The 17,517-nt window shown below is 40.7% G+C and overlaps 2 protein-coding genes across 2 annotated transcripts; one reads left to right on the forward strand and one right to left on the reverse strand.

Moving 5' to 3' along the window:
* Positions 1 to 611: 611 nt before the first annotated feature.
* Positions 612 to 11,347, forward strand: ces2b (carboxylesterase 2b). Its single transcript, XM_077595967.1, has 14 exons — positions 612 to 824; positions 2,064 to 2,256; positions 2,357 to 2,498; positions 2,655 to 2,788; positions 4,121 to 4,274; positions 4,352 to 4,456; positions 4,545 to 4,643; positions 4,764 to 4,907; positions 4,990 to 5,067; positions 5,144 to 5,285; positions 5,361 to 5,510; positions 5,589 to 5,661; positions 5,747 to 5,922; positions 10,838 to 11,347. The coding sequence occupies exons 1-14, from the start codon at positions 749 to 751 to the stop codon at positions 11,113 to 11,115; spliced, it is 1,944 nt and encodes a 647-aa protein (XP_077452093.1). The 5' UTR covers positions 612 to 748; the 3' UTR covers positions 11,116 to 11,347.
* fbxo31 (F-box protein 31) lies at positions 7,263 to 17,438 on the reverse strand. The gene is made up of 9 exons (XM_077595969.1): positions 16,910 to 17,438; positions 14,673 to 14,744; positions 13,777 to 13,853; positions 13,535 to 13,702; positions 13,360 to 13,434; positions 13,165 to 13,274; positions 12,445 to 12,598; positions 9,860 to 10,206; positions 7,263 to 8,003 (listed from the first exon to the last, which is right to left on the reverse strand). The coding sequence occupies exons 1-9, from the start codon at positions 17,250 to 17,252 to the stop codon at positions 7,781 to 7,783; spliced, it is 1,569 nt and encodes a 522-aa protein (XP_077452095.1). The 5' UTR covers positions 17,253 to 17,438; the 3' UTR covers positions 7,263 to 7,780.
* Positions 17,439 to 17,517: the final 79 nt, after the last annotated feature.

Consider the following 17,517-nt stretch of genomic DNA (forward strand, 5'->3'; position numbering starts at 1 on the left):
TGGTTATGTGTGGCTTTCTGGAAAACAATAAAAAAATTTAAGCTCCCCTACGATCGTCACACTTTTTCTGTTACAAACTGACACCGGCCCCCCATCAGAGAAGGGAAAGGTTATGTGGCCCTCACAGGAAAAAGTTTGGGGACCCCTGGTATAGATGTATATTAAATTTCCTGATTTTCCCCCTTTTAAATCAATAATGGTAATTTTTAATCATTTTTTTCTGTCTTTTTAGTTCAAAAATCATTTTGTAAAATCTAAAAATATATTTTAAAAAAAGCTAAAATAAACATTGTTTTAGATCTATAAAAAACTGAATATTCAGGGCTTTTAATCCAGTTCTTTTAATCCATTGAAAAAAACTAAAAATTATATTTAAAATGGTCCGGCCCACGTGAAATCAAGTTGACGTTAAAGCGGCCCGCGAACCAACCCGAGTCTGACACCCCTGGTGTAAATGGTTGTTTGTCTCCTTGTGGCCTCCGATTGGCTGGCCACCAATTCAGGGTGTCCCCCGCCTCTGGCCCAAAGTCAGCTGGGATAGGCTCAAGCACGAGGAGGTTTAACAGGGGGCGGAGGGTGCGACATTGCAACAAGTGTGAACACAACATGAACTCTGTTAATCTCATTTCGATAAACTTGGCTGCACCCGCACAACGAATACAAAACGTTTGCACATTGGGCAAAGGGCAAGTGACTTCAGTGCACCTCTACCACAACTCCGGCAAACATTCACAGACCCAGCAGGACCATGGAAATACATGGGAGAGAAAAACTTAGTTTTTTATTGGCTGTGTTGTATTTCTGTGTCGCAGGTGCACGTGACGGTAAGTGACCTTACTTCTGTCCGGTGGTTTGTTGTGAACCTCATCGCATCTCATTTTCTGAACCACTCTATCCTCAATAAGGTCACGGGGGGTGCTGGAGCCTATCCCAGCTGACTTTGGGCCAAAGGCGGGGGACACCCTGAAATGGTGGCCAGCCAATCGCAGGGCACAAGGAGACAAACAACCATTCACGCTCACACCTAGGGGCTATTTAGAGTGTCCAATCAGCTTATCATGCATGTCTTTGGAATGTGGTGGGAAACCGGATATGCAGGCCTGGGGAGAATATGCAAACTCCACACAGGTGGACCAACCTGGATTTGAACCCAGGTTTCCCAAAGTGAAGCCGATGCACTAACCACTTACCCGCTGGGCTGCCCCTTGTTGTGAAACCAGTAGTACATGAAACCAACTTCAAGCATGGCGTAATGCAGTTTCCCGTTTGCAAAGGGCTTTGCCAATCCCTACAGTAACCAGTCGTTGAAGTTGATTGTTTGATGTACATGTTTAACCATTGCTTTTTTCGATATATCCATCATCTATACAGCTTATCACTGGCGTTACAGGGGTGTTGGAGTCTACTATCCATGATTAGTATAACTGTAATTAGTTTTCAGCCAAAAGAAGGGCAAAAATACACAAATGATAACTCATACCAACACCTAAGAACAATTGACAACCTTCAATTAACTTAAATATATTTGAGAGTCATCCAGAATCCCTGAAGAACATCCACATAGGAATATATACAACTTCACACAGAAAATGCCAAAGGCTGGGTTTTAACTCTCCACTGTGCCGCCGTTTAGAAAAAATTCTCATTCCACACTTGTGAAGTCTTTTGTTGCATCACAAAGAATAGAACGGGTCACCGGTCACCTTTGCACTACTAACCTGATTTGCACAATACAAAGGTGTGGTGTTTTCTACTGCACGAAAAAGTTTTCAACTTGCTTGGTTTTCCATTCTATTCTAGTATTCACATGAATATTGACAATACATTTCATTTTCACTAGCATATTTTGTCCGGGTGACAGTTGCCTAGCAACCTATTCATTAATAACATTAATGACCTTTTGACCCACATCTGTGGAAATGCTCCGTAATGTCAAACCATCGGGTAATGGTATCAAATCAGATGTCACGTTTATATTTACCCAACTTTATGTAAGTGTGTTGCCTCACTGTGTCATGATCAATTAGTGTTTTTATTGTACATTCTGATATCGCTTTTGACAGCACCCATAGTCCAGACGGAGCTTGGCAGTCTGAAAGGGGAGTATGTGGATGTGAAAGGGAAGGAGACGGGGGTCTACGCCTACCTGGGTGTCCCATTTGCCAAGCCACCTGTTGGACCTAGTCTGAGACTCTCTCCTCCACAGAAAGTGGAAGGATGGCAAGGAGTGAGAGATGCCACCAAGCAGCCACCAATGTGAGCTAATCTGTTTTCCTATTGTATAATAATGCAACTGGGAAATATGTGGTTTTTACTTGTGATACATAATAATAGTATTTTTTAAATCTCTTTTCAGGTGTGTTCAATATCGACAATTCACTATCGATTTGTTGGAGATGATTGGTGGCATGATAAAAGAAGTCCCAGATATTTCAGAGGACTGTCTTTACCTCAACATTTATACTCCTGCTAACAGAGCTCTTGATGCTAAGCTCCCAGTAAGAAACATTTGCTATAATTCCCTGTCATTTATTTCAGAGATGAGTTAAATTTCCTCTACAATGGGCTCAGATTGACTGCAACTTTTTATGTGACATAAATCTGAATCAGTATTAAACCAATTCAAAATTTGTTTTGGGTTTATGTGTTATCAGGTCATGGTATGGATCCATGGTGGAGGCTTTACATTAGGATCTGCTTCAATATATGATGGATCTGCTGTGGCTTCTTACCAGAATGTGGTTGTGGTGGGAATCCAATATCGCTTGGGAGTTTTGGGATTCATCAGGTTAGCATTATAAAAACAGAGGCCATCAGAGTAGAATGTCTTTCAGTCCTTTTCCTTCAACTAGAATATTGAGGGGTCTTTTTGAAATTCAAGGTTCCAGATTTAAATTTTTCAATTTGCACCAAATGATACAATAAGAACACAAGCGGCAAACTAACCAGCCAACTTGAAATCCTTTCACCTTTTTTTTGTTTTAAAAAAGTTTTGAAATTTTAACTGTTTATTCATTGGCTGTCACTCACTGCGACAGACGTCCAATCCAATTTGACTAGGGCTGGCAGCGATCGAACAACATTGCCACCAATATACACAGGATAACTTAATACCAGCTTTCAAAATTGAAATTGAATTCATTTAAGGTCTATAACTGTCAATGAAAGTGAATGATTTAAGCCCTACATAGAACAAAATAATTCAAAAGTATGTACAAGGATATTCCAAACTACATATACTCATACTCTATATCAGGGGTAGGGAACCTATGGCTCGGGAGTCACATGTGGCTCTTTTGATGGTTGCATATGGCTCTGAGCTCAAATATGGAAACCGGTGGTGAGAGAGCCGAGTCCCGAATGCACCAATAGGAACGTCACGTCGGCACTGTGGCATTGACTTTTTTTTTTTCCATTAGAGTCTTCTGCATCTATTCTCTCATTGATACTCATTGATATTCATTGATTAGCAACAGCGTAACAATGTTGTCAAAAGAATTCAAAGACTTTTTGTACTTTAAAAGTGGTAAAATGACTAAAAAATGGGCTCATTTTCATGTATTTTGACTTTTAAATTGTGAGTATGGCTCTCAGGGAATAACATTTGAAAATAGTAATTGTTTATGGCTCTCTCTTTCAAAAAGGTTCCCGACCCCTGCTCTATTAATCTACATCACTGAAAAAAAATCTAATGTTTTCTACAGTTGTTTCAACATGCTGTCAGGTTTTAGCTCTATCTAGTGTTAAGGCTCAGTAGTGCAATGTAGGTTGCTGAATTCCAGGCTTGTGTGGGCCACATTTACCAATATTTCTCAACATTTGCCCTATGCCATGTTTGGCAGCAAACCGGAGTTGGCTTGCGAGCTGTAGTTCGAACACCACTGCTATTGTGTTGACACAACAACAAAAATTCTCATTTCTGTACCATAACTACATAAAGCACATCGATCCCTTGGATTTAGCTGACATGGCACGTCTTTGCGTGATATGAATTCAATATAAAATGATTTGTGGACTTGAGCACCAGAGAAATTTTCACCCAAATTCAAAGGTTAATTAAGATTATGTGAGCAATATTTCTAACTAGTGCTGGTCATGTATTGTATTTTTTTTAATTTAGCACAGGAGACGAGCATGTGCCTGGTAACTTTGGTCTTCTTGACCAGATTGAAGCTCTACGCTGGGTCCAAAAGCACATTGAAAACTTTGGGGGAGACCCTGCCTCGGTAACCATATTTGGCGAGTCAGCTGGTGGAGTGAGCGTTTCCCTGTTGGTGAGAATCAGTTGGATGATAGATCACCCATCCAAATTTCTCTATTATTATTTCTACAATTTGGGGTTTTATTACAGCTCCTATCACCATTATCCAATGGCCTGATTCATCGAGCCATTGCTGAAAGCGGTACAGCTGCTATGGATGTGCTCATTTCAAATAACCCTCTTCCAGTGGCACAGGTTCATTGTAATTGTAAAATCTAAGAGATTCTTCCCGTTTGTAACATGATATGTTTATAACTGAAGGGTTCTTGTCATCCATTTTCAGGTTGTTGCAAATGCATCAGGATGTAGTACTGAAAGCACGGAGAAGATTGCTGCTTGCTTGAAAAACGCAGATATCGAAACTTTTCTGACTTTTGCACAGGTATGCTATATTATTCCATTTGATTTAGGTCGAACGCAAAACACGTTTAGGTGTCAGAGGTTATGACACTGTTGCAGGTTTTTCCAACTCTTGACTCTCATCTAAACTGCATTTCCTCAGGACCCAAACCTAAGACTTACTATTACCGTAGATGGACACTTCCTAACAAAACCAGTAGGTGAACTGTTTGAGAAGCATGAACTTCAAAAAATCCCATTCTTGACTGGTGTTAATGATCATGAAGGGGGTTGGTTACTTGGTACTGTAAGTATGACAATTTGTTTTTTTCTATCTGTAAGTCCAAAAATGGCCCTAACAAAAAATATCATGACTACTTTGTTCCTAGTTCATGGCTCCTCCAAACTGGACTGAAGGAATGGACCGGGAGCAGGTTTTAACGATATTCTCACCCTTTGTCGCCAATGTAAGACTTTTGATCCTACCATTGAAACCATTCAACAGTTTTTCTGGAACGTCGCATTTATTTCCTTCGGTCCAAGGACTCCATTATCCTGGATCTGGTGGCCGAGGAATATCTTGGAGATGGTAAAGATCGTGTGAAAAACAGAGACAGTTTTACTGAGTTTCTTGGGGATCTGTTGTTCAACATTCCTGCCATCAAGGCTGCAAATGCACACAGAGGTACAGTGAATGCAAGCACATGTATTTTGTTATCAATTTTTTATGATAACATATTGTACACTCTTCTATCTCCAGATGCAGGTGCCCGCGTGTACTTGTATGAGTATCAGCATCCGCCTCACTTCTTGAAGGCAAAAAGGCCAAGCTTTGTTAGGTGTGACCACGGAGATGAAATCTTTACAGTTTTAGGGTTTTGCTTTACAACAAACTACGTCCATCTAAATGGTGAGATCTGGTTTGGTATTTCAATAAATATGTCAAAGTTTACTTGGAGTGCAGTATTTTATGAAGCGTTTGTTTTAGAGACATGCCTGGAGGAGGAAGAACAACTTAGTAGAACAATGATGGCCTATTGGGGCAACTTTGCTCGGACAGGGTAAGAATCCAAATTTCCTTTGACGCAAAGGGAAGCAGTGTGAAACATCAAGTCAAGTTTATTTACTTTGTTTGTTTTTGTGTAGGTCACCAAATGGTGATGGCCTTGCTCACTGGCCTAATTATGGCAGAGAAGAGAAGTACCTGGTAATTAAAGCTAAAGAGCAGGTCATTGCCCAGCAGCTGAGGAATGATCGCTTTGTCTTTATGACTCAAATCCTCCCAGAGAAGATTCGGCTATATCTTGAGAAGATGGACCACGGTGAACTTTAGATTTGAGTTTTTTCTTCTTCTTCAACTTCCATCAATTCGGATCTATTCATTAAACTCAATGTACTAGTAATTCACTTTAACCTATTGAACCCAAGGAAATGTTGAGTGTTTACCACGCACATTGCATTGTCCTAAGTGTACTGGTCCACTTACGACATTTAAAATATGAAGAATACTCAGTCCATTCGAACACTGTACTGCTTATTTCTATGATGTACGTAGTAATCCACCGTGCAGCTTCAAAAGAAAGGATTGAATTAACTCATGTGGTATGTTTTAATTTTTATTTATATTAAATATGCCAATGAAAAAAAAATAGAAAGTTCGTATCCCAGCGAGTAACAAAAGAAAACCCGCTAGTTTGTATGACAGATGTCAGCGAACAAATGAGGATGTATCATGTAAGATACTACAGGTTCAGCTTTTGTTACAAAAAAAGGAAGTGTTAGCGATGATTAGAACTTTTAAATGTTAAAACAAAAAATTCACGGTGCAATATCGTGAAGATAAGAAAATGTATTGAACCATATAATTTGGTTCAGATGAACAAGCCAAAAGCTTCTTTTCAGATGTTATTTATGTAGCTGCAATTTACTACAAATACGCTGCCCCGTGTGCTAGGTCTTTAGACATGAGTTAATATTCTGCCCAGAAAAGTGCACTTGTAGTAAGAAAGCTACTGGGCAAGCCATCAAGCCATAACCAGACATACATACACTAGGTATATATACAAACAAGTGGTAAAGGTAGGATGAGATGATGTTGGGGTTATACGCATATAATGTCCAGCTAAAAAGTGACATGAATTTTGAAAATTACTTTTTGGGCAGGTTGAAATGTCAGGCCAATCATTAAATCTCCAAACATGACATTTATACATAAGAAGTTGCATCCAGCTCAAATCAACCCAATATGCACATAAACTAAATTAATAATGGATATGTATAGCTTATATTGTACTTTTATAATATACGTTTTTCTTCTGACATTAATAAGTAAGCCTGCGATGGATTGCCTGGTAGAGTATGGACTCCAGCACCCCAGTGAGTTTTTGAGGATAAGTGCCATGGAAAATGAATTCATAGTTATGTAAGATATGGTAAATTAATCTTTGACCCAAAGCATATAAAAACAGTACCACTCGAGCTCCAAGAGTAAAACCAATCTGAGCTTCATTGTTTGTTAAAAGAATAATTGCTACGATCCACTATCTCTGTCTCTGGTGGGCTCATTTTTGACAATTGATCGAAATCGATTCATCTTTACAACAAATAGAAGTGAATGGTGTCCTCTTATTCACATTTGTGAGAAAAAATACCTGAGCAACTGTCTATTTAAATACATGTATTTTACAGACTAATGTTCAAGGCATACACCTCCCTAAAAATAATCAGCTGCAGATCCAAATGCAAATTAAAATGCATCATGTCGTTAAAAATAAGCGGCACTGAATGGAAATGCATTTCACACCATGACCTTCTCAAACACTACTTAGTATAGACATGGTATCACGATAGGAGGCACATAAAGTTTGTTCCGTGATCAGTGGTTTGCAATATCGCATCCGTTTCTCCCAGAGGAAATAAATAAATAAATAGACATACTTATCATGCTGTACTGGGGTAACATCACTAAAGCTCAAGATAGGTCAAACTCAAAGTCCCCAACTAGACAGTAAAACATAATGAATGATTAACATTTAATGCGGCTGGAAAAGGTCATCTCACAAGCTTATATATACTGCTATGGAGGTGGGGTGGGGCGAGGTGCAATGTATTATATATCTTATAATTGGCATTAAGTTGGTGATGTATTGTATTGCCAGAAAGCACTTAAAATTTGTGTCCTCATGATGTCCACGACTGCATGTTGCGCAGCATGGCCTCGAATCGCTCCAAATTTGGGGCATGTGCATGAGCTAGGTGGTCTGTCAGGCGGCTGTAGAGACTGAAAGACTTCAACTCCAGCCATATGAAGCCAAAACGATCCTGATCGAACAGCACAAATAGCCCTGGGGTGCGCTCTGGACTTGTGAATCCGTGTCCAGCAATCAGCCCTGTTCCATAGAAGCTGTGAAGGTGCAGAGAAATGATTCAGTTAATATAAAGATTTTACTTTATTTTTTTCATTATCATGCATGTATATGAGCAGACAGTAGAGACCAGTGATTAACTATTGAGCCGTGTGAACCCAGTATAGAGATAGCCAACCTTGATTAAGGCAAGACAAGCATTTACACCATAAAAACCTCATAGAAAACTTTTTGTAAATTACTTTGAATAAACATATACTCAATCAGTAGACAGCTAATTGCAGGGCAGACAACCATTCATGCTCATACTCAAACCGAGGGGCAATTTAGAGTTTTCAACCGGCCAACCATCCATGTTTTTGAGATGTGGTAGGAAACTGGAGTACCCAAAGAAAACCCATGGATGCCTGGGGAGAACATGTAAACCCCACACAGGAAGGTCAGAACCTACCAGGGATTGAACCTTCGATCTCAGAAATATTATAATTTTTCCCATTACTTTTAAATATCCCTGTGAAAGTGCGGTGATCCGGTATTGAGACTAAGCAATAGGGAACAATGGACAAGCAGACTAACGTTTTACTTTCTGTTGTATTGCCAATACCAAGATTTCATACGTGCTTCTGTTTTTCACCTCCACTTTATTTGAATGCGTAAGTGAACAAGTGGGGAAATAACTGTTGTAGTAATTTAATGGCAAAAACGGCATAGTTCCAAACAGTGTTGTGGGTACGGCATGTCTTTTGAACAGGAATGTTCATTTAAGTATTGACACAACCTCCTCTGTCTCGATTTAAAAAATGCATTGCAAATTTTTCCAAAACCAGTTTAGTTACAGCGGCCCGGCGGCTGAGTGGTTAGCGCATTGGCCTCACAGTGGGAGACCAGGATTCAAATCCAGGTCGGTCCTCCTGTGTGGAGTATGCATATTCTCCCGGACCTTTTTTCCGGGTACTCTGGTTTCCTCCCACATTCGAAAGACATGCATGGTAGGCTGAGTGGACACCCTAAATTGCCCCTAGTTATAAGTGTGACCATGAATGGTTGTTTGTCTCTTTGTGCCCTGCGATTGGCTGGCCTCACTTTGGGTCCACCTGTGTGGAGTTCGTATATTCTCACCGGGCCTGCATGGGTTTTCTCCAGGTACTGTGGTTTCCTCCTACATTCCAAAGACACTTTAATTGCCCTTAGGCATGAGTGTGAGCGTGTATGGTTGTTTGTCTGTTAGGAGCAGCCTGCTATTGTTTTCCCACTCTCGTTTGTCCCTCCTGCCTTGCCGTTGTGTGCGCGCAGCTACGCATGATTAAAAATTAGTCCCTGATTTGTGTATTTAAACCCCAATGAGTTTAATGTCGTTGTCGGATCGTCTGCGTAAATTCCCTTACCATGTAGCCACGCTACCTTGCTCCTCAATTCCAAATGTTTTCCCTAATCCGGTTTGGTTTCATAAGTCTTTGTTATTTTGTAAGGTCCCTCCTAAGTTATTAAAGTTTTGGTTTTGAGCACAATTTGCCTCGTCCTCACCTGCTTCCCCGCGATTGGGTCCCAATCCCTCTCCCGTGGCCGTAACATTGTCTCCTTGTGCCCCGCGATTGGCTGGCCACCAATTCAGGGTGTCCCCCGTCTCTGGCCCCAAGTCAGCTGGGATAGGCTCCAGCACCCCCCATGACCCTAGTGAGGATAAAGTGGTTCATAAAATGAGATGAGTTTAGTTGCATAGTAGTGTCTTGAAGCTTCAACCATTCTGAAGATACGTACTAAAAATGAAGTACCACCTCGATACCAGTACCAAATTGGTTAGACAATAGAAGCATAAGATTTTTGTTTTTTTTCTAGAGGAGGAAATAACTACTGTAACAGTTATTAATCTAAATCATATTTACAATGTTCTTACCATTTTCTGCAAGTACGTGGGTACACTTCATTACGAGCCATGACTCCTAAAGGGAGAACGAAGGGCTGGCTCTCAAATGAACTTGGATCTGCACTTGGACCTGGCAGGCAGTCATCAGAACTGACGTCCTTATTGGCCACATCTGCTGCAGCAGCATTACCACTAACAGGGGCCCCCGCTGTGGCAGGAGTGCCTGATGTCTGTTGCCTCTGTACTTGCTCATGGACCCCCAATATGAGGCGTGACAGCTCCTCTATATTGCGCTGATGTTCCAAGTCTGGGAGGTCCAACGGCTGAGTCAGGTCAACATCCAAAGTCAGTTGCCCAGCAGGAACGTTGGGATCTCCCTTCATGTACATAGAGTTAAAATACAGTCAGCTAGGAGTCTATTGAACCTTGGAGCACATAAATAAGACCATGCATTATCGGTTTGGAAATTGTATTTTTTTTCATCAGATACATTGTTAATTGGAATTAAAGAAAGCTTCGTGTTATCCCAAGTGCACAGTACTTCTTTAGTAGGTCAAGAACAAAGACACACATTCTACACATTTGGTTCATTTAGAGTTCGCGCTAGCATAATTAGACCAATGATGCCCTAAAAAATTTGCATTTACAACGTCGCAAACTGATTAGATTATTTTTGTTACATATTACACAAAGGTCATAAAATGAATCCCTATTCATATGCAATATGGACGAACGAGGGCCAACTGTGCCATTCAATTGGAACTTCAAACTAAGACTCTGGTTTGCATTTGTCTGAAAAGGTTGGTTTGAAAGAAAGTCAAATGGCTCTGGTTATGTTGTACTGTGTTGAAGGACCTTCTGAGTCTCTCGGCATTTAAATCTCATTATACTTGTATAATGACAATAAAAGCATTCAATTCAATTCAAATTGCTCTGAATTGATAGCACTTAGCATCAAGTGTGAGAAAAAAAGTATTTTCATCTTCTGAACCGCTTTCTCCTCATTAGGGTCGCGGGGGGTGCTGGAGCCAATCCCAGCTGACTTCAGGCCTGAGGCAGGGGACACCCTGTATCGGTGGCCAGCCGATCGCAGGGCAAAAGGAGACAGACAACCATTCACACTCACACTCATACCTAGAGGCAATTTAGAGTGTCTAATCAGCCTACCATGCAACACCATGTGTGTGTACCATGGAATTTGGGAGGAAACCAGAGTTTCCAGAGAAAACATGCAAACTCCACACAGGTGGACTGACCTGGATTTGAACCCAGGACTCCCACTGTGAGGCCGGCGCGCTAACCACTCAGTCGCCAGGCCGCCCAGAAAAATGTATGTGGAAGAAATAATTCCAAGCTTGGGTGCACTATATATAGTACATGAGTACAAATGATATTGATTATATTGATGAATTACAGTATTTGTTGTTTTTAAACAAAATATTGTGTAATTCTACTTGGTGTGTTTATTTGTCTAGTCACTTTCAACTGGCGTGAGAATAAACCGCTTCAACCATGTTAGATTCTTTTTAAAGAACATCCTAATGAGAACTCTCACTCTACCCGATGACTTTTAAAAACGGCAAATGAGTGGTCAGCGCGTATTCCTCATAGTTTTGAGGATCAAGGGTTTAGTTCCATACTACTACCTTCACATTTTTAGATTACACGCGCTCCGTGCCCGCGTAGTTTTCATGCAGAAACCTGCACCTCTCTGCTGTGACATTTTGAAATCATGAAAGATTTACAGAAACGTGTAAATAAACTTTTTTTTTTCTGTGTATAAAAAGAGAATGATCAACCGATAAGTTGATTATTAATATATGCATGATTTGTGGTCATCTGCACAGATCATTCATTTGTATTTAGGCTAAGATTTATTTTTATTAATGTATTCCTTGAGTAAAGTTCATTTTATGTTTTTTTTCCTTTTTTGAAATGTTACACTGTGCCTAGTGTGAAAGGAATTTAGACAGTAAAAGATTCACTGGTCAGGGTAATCAAAATGTTACCAAGAGTAAAATGTCCAAGAGGTCATTTGTTAATTATTGACAACAGAGGTGCCTGGTGGTGGAAAATATCAGTGTGTGAAGGTTTATGACCACCCTATGTTTGGCATTATCCAAGACTCATTCATATTGTGTTAAAAATGAAATGCCATGGTCAGTTTACTACAGGGGTGTCAGACTCGGGTTGGTTCGCACGCCGCTTTAACGTCAACTTGATTTCACGTGGGCCGGACAATTTTAGATATAATATTTAGATTTTTTTAATAAATGGATTAAAAGAACTGGATTAAAAGCCCTGAATATTCAGTTCTTTTATAGATTTTATTTTAGCTTTTTTAAATATATTTTTAGATTTTACAAAATGATTTTTGAACTAAAAACACAGAAAAAATTGATTAAAAAATTACAAGTATTGATTTTAAAGGGGGAAAATCAGGAAATGTAATATACATCTATACTCTTCATTTTAATTTGATCCTAAAACAGAAAGTCAGCACTCATGATTTACTTTCCCGGGCCACACAAAATGATGCGGCGGGCCAGATTTGGCCCCTGGGCCGCCACTTTGACACAAGTGGTTTAATAAGACGCAGTATAGTAGAGACTTACGGTGAGTTTGGTAGCCCTTGCAGACATCCCATGAAAGCTGAGCATGACGATCTCTAAACCGTGACTGCCATAAGTGCCTTTAAAGAGGCCTGGGTGTATCAAGTCAGAGGGCATCAAAGGAGGCAAGTAGATTCGCCGATAAGTCAGGCAGTTGCTGACAAGAAGAAAAAACGGATCATTGATGGAGTTTCTACAATGTGAGGAATAAATCCTTTAAATAATGCACTACTTTATCCATACGGGGAACAGTATTTTGTAAATACAGTACATCCTATGTATATACCTTGTGGTTGGCATATATTAGATTAGATTAAACTTTATTCATCCCGTATTCGGGACATTCACTTTGTTGCACTAGCAAGAAGGTGAAAACACAGACACAGGAAAAGACATACACTACATTAATTAGCCAGCCACCTCTATTTAAAAAAAAATACGGGATGAAATAAAGTTCTAACCTAACCTAATATCCAACCTGGGAATTGAATCAAATGTTCAAGTTTTGGCATGGTAATTAGGATAATCTTAGAATGATCATGTTAGATTAGTATCAATTTAACATTATGTCTGTTATAGGTTTAGATTGTAGTGGCATAGAACTACTGTAATCATAGAGAGACGTGAAAAGTCATGTTGTGGCTGGTCCATATTAGATCACACTTTTAAGAAACACCCTGAATTGTTTTCTGTTTTCTGTTTGGATGATTCAAACATGCTTACTCATATTGGCTGGTGTAGATGAATTTCATTAGAATGAGCTCCTGCATATGTTCATGGAAAATCTCTTCCAGCGTCCGGCCCCATTCTTCCTCCAGCCATGTTCTGAACTCCTACACAAACACACACACACAAACAAACAAAAAGAGTGTTGACTGACTAAGAAATATGCTCAGAAGAAGTAATGAGTTGACATACTTCCTGTCTGCCTCCTGGCATGCGGTGATGATCTGTTTGATTACATTTTGTTGAGAATTCATCCTTCTTGACAGTCTAAAAAAATAACTTTCAAAATTATCATCTTTGCAGATTTAGGAATCCTATTTCTATCGTTTCTCACGGACGGGGTGTGTGTACGTGCGTGAGACCTCACCTGGATGTCTCCTTTGTGGGGACCCTTGTGGCCATACATACACTCCACAGTAGCCTTTTTGCTTTCCCACATGTGGATTCGAAAGAGAGGTCGTCTTCTCATTGGATCTTCCACACATGGATCATGAGGTGGCAAATACATCCATCCGATGATGAACAGCCCATCAACCTTTAAATAATTGAGCCTTCTTGTCAAACATCTGCAACTAAAAATCGCATTTCATAACGAGTGTTTATGCTTACCACAACATTAAGTAATCCCCCATAAGGGCCTATGTCAGGCTGCCATAATCCCAACATGTGTCTGTATGGATGAAGAACTGGAATACAAGAAGACAATGCACAATAATCAGCAATTCCAAATCAGAATCGTTACGCATATAAATAAGGCAAACGAACACTGCACTTATTTGTGTTTAATTTCACATGTACAGACTTAAGTGTAGTGGTAACCTCAAAGGAGCATGTGAGTGGATTAGGTTGCGCTCTGTCAGCTTTCATTACAAAACGCCATGCATCTTGCTTTCTGGCCACTAAAATCAATTGCAATTCACAGAGGAAGCAAAACACTTTCAATCAGAATTACACCAAGGGTAGAACCCCCAACAAACAAACACAAGCCTTCACGCTGAAGCCATTTGTGCAATGGCCAATGTACATACGGTGCGTGTACACGTCTTTATAGTCCATATTTTCGTAGTCAGGAAGGAGCTTTATAAAACGCCCAGATTTCACTCGTGGGTTCACACCTGGACAGGAACAACACAGGCATGTTGAGGAGCCATAGTTGCATGTGCTCTCTGACCGACTATGCATCCTTTGAATGATAATATGCCCAAAAATATGCCGTGAAAAAAAGAAAAATACTATGCCACATTAATCACAAATGAAAAAATGGCAAATCTTTTCTACTTAAATACACAGTGTATGCAAACATCAACATCTAATCCTGCATAGGGTAAAAATATTTAAAGGGTATTTCTAATGTTCAATGTGATAAAGTTAAATGATGATTTTACATTGGTGTAAATAGGGCTTCTTCTGTTTCATTTTCTTGTAATAGCATATAACAAAGTAGCACTCTGATGATATCATGTTTATGGTTTGTTGACATTTTACTGGAAAATAATCATTCTCACGTTTCACATAAAGGTCATGGCAAGAAACTCCTCCCACTTCTATCTTTCTCAGATCTTCCTTCATGTGGAATTCTGCAAAAGACAAAATAAACAATAGGAAAAAAATGTATCAATAGAGCTGGGTATGCATTTGTTCACATTGGCAAATGATGAGATGTGTTATGCACTTTGGTTTTGCACATTTTGGGAGTTATATTACAAGTGACAACGTAATCATCTGTGATGACGAGAGAGAAATGCAGTAGAAAGGCATCTACACCACTAGTAGGCAACTTAACCCAAATAGAAATTGTTGACACGCTGGAGGCAATCATTAAGGCATAATATGCTTGTGTCCACCATATACAAACTTCAAACTAGATACTTTGACTAGTGACCGACTGATAATCAGTCAGGCCAATATTTGGACATTTGACGTACATAGGTATCGGCCCATTATAATCCGACTGTCCGAAATGAAAAAAATCTATTTAAAATGTGGTTATTTTGTCCTACTGCCTTGCCTCTAACATAAACGACCAAATGCTCGCTATGTTGAGGGCTTTGATGTTGTTGCGACTGCTGACTGCTACGCTTCAATTCGCGGAGCCCTTGTTTAGTAATAAACATACTCACAAACACACACACAGATACACTAGCACCAACGCAAATTTAACCCCTTAAGCCTCTGTTGCATGGCTGCCATACAAATAAAGTTGAATTATACATTCAATAACATACATCAACATAAGTTGTAAGAATCCTCAATATATTTCTTAAGAGATATAGGGGTAGTATTTTTACGAGGTCATTATTTTAGTATATATAGTATATATATATATATATATATATATATATATATATATATATATATATATATCGCAGGGGGTGCTGGAGCCTATCCCAGCTAACTACGGGCAGCAGGCTGACTCGGTGGCCAGCCAATCGCAGGGCACAAGGACAACCATTCACGGTCACACTCATACCGAGGGGCACTTTAGAGTGTTCAACCAGCCTACCCTTTACCCACGCAAGCTCAAGGAAAACATGCAAACTCCACACAGTGAGGACCGACCTGTGATCGAACCCTCAACCCCAGAACTGTGAAGCCTGCGCGCTAACCACTTGTCATTTACAGTTGCCAGATAAGCTTTGTATGGTTGATGCTCGTCATGGACTATTTTCTTCTAATACCACCACATATTTTAAAAGAAATTGAGACACAGACAATTTACAGGCAATTCCATGGCTGAGAATTGAAGTGGGGTGACCCGGTGTATAAGTGTTTAGCGCGTCAGCCTCACAGTTTTGTGGTCCTGGGTTCAAATCTAGGACGATCCATCCGTGTGGAGTTTGCATGTTCTCCTCGGGCCTGCGTGGGTTTCCTCTGGGTACTCCAGTTTCCTCCCAAATTCCAAAGACATGCATGGTAGGCTGGTAGGACCCTTTAAATCAGCGGTCCCCAACCTTTTTCTCCCCGCGGACCGGTAAAGTGCTTTCGATTTTCCCACGGACCGGCTAATGTGGAGGGCGACAATTTAAGACAAAATTGTGTGGGGCTGGGGTAGGTGCATGAACAACGTCCACAACAACAACAAAAACTTGTCCCAAGCATAATAGCAATTATTTATTATTATTATAACAACTTTTCTCATTTCAAGTAGGAGGGCGAGATTGAAAACATTAATATTTATTCTGCTGACTGACCAGCACCAGGTGGCTTGCAGGGGTAAATATTTATAACCCTAGGCTCCAGCACCCCCGCGAACCTTGTGAGGATAAACCGGTTCAGAAAATGAATGAATGAAGGAACAATTGAACTGGATTCCTTCCATGTATTTATAATGTGCCCTATGTTCAGGACTCAATGTAAACCAGGCGTTTGTGTTTACATGTCCAATAGCAGATAAATATACTTTGGTTTCAGAATGTTAGGGCGGTCTGCCATGATATTTTTCGAACGTAAACTGTGACTTTAGTGCTGGGAAACACCGATCGCAACAATGCCAGCGGAAGGATGCTTGCTGAGCTGAACAGAGACAGTCCGGGCCTTGTTAACACGGTAATGTTTGCTATGACAGCGACTAGTCGGCGCTTCCCGTTTGCGATCACTAAAAAAGGCGTTTAGCGACTCGGATTGCAACATAGGAATACCTCGTCGTGTTTGGGGCGATGTAGCAACACGGGATTGTTTTATTTATTTCTTTACTTTTTTCTTTTTAGCAGCCGCTCGATGAATTGAGATCGAATCTGTGTACCTTCCACGCAGCGCCTCCTCCAGATGGTTTCTGTGTTGAGGATCTCCCGAAATGTCTTGCAGACGAGGGCGACTTTGGGTAGCGTCGTCCCAGGAAGTAAAGAGAAGATCTCGACTAAAAGCTCTGGAGGTAGTTCCGTCAAAGCCTGCGGGTGGTGCGGGAATCCACTGCGGTGCGCCCGGCTCGGCCCTGCGGTGTTGACGACTGGCGTCTGGCCCACGATGCGCTCCTCTTCCTCCTCGTCCATGTCCGAATCGCTGCCCTGGTCTTGCTGATCGTGTCGCGGTCGCCTTCGGCACCTCCGCGACTGCCCCACTCCGCAGAGCCTGGCACACACAGCCATCCGTGGTCAGCAGACAGGCGACATTACATCACTCCCACTCGTGTTTCCGCTGCGGTGTGCTTATCTCTCCTCCTCTGGTCCTCTGGTGGGACTGGAGTGGGTGGGGGGAGAGTCAAACAAGTGAAAAGTGAAGGCACGTCGGCTGCCATTTGCTCAGAGCGCCTTTCAAAAGAATAAAACACGAGATCGACGCTGTTATTCTTTGGAATTCAACGTGTTACTATTTTTGGAACATTTTTTATTTTGCTTGTGCCTGTTGCTAGGC

The sequence above is a fragment of the Stigmatopora argus genome, chromosome 3 (assembly GCF_051989625.1).
Source record: "Stigmatopora argus isolate UIUO_Sarg chromosome 3, RoL_Sarg_1.0, whole genome shotgun sequence".
Classification (NCBI taxonomy): Eukaryota; Metazoa; Chordata; class Actinopteri; order Syngnathiformes; family Syngnathidae; genus Stigmatopora; species Stigmatopora argus.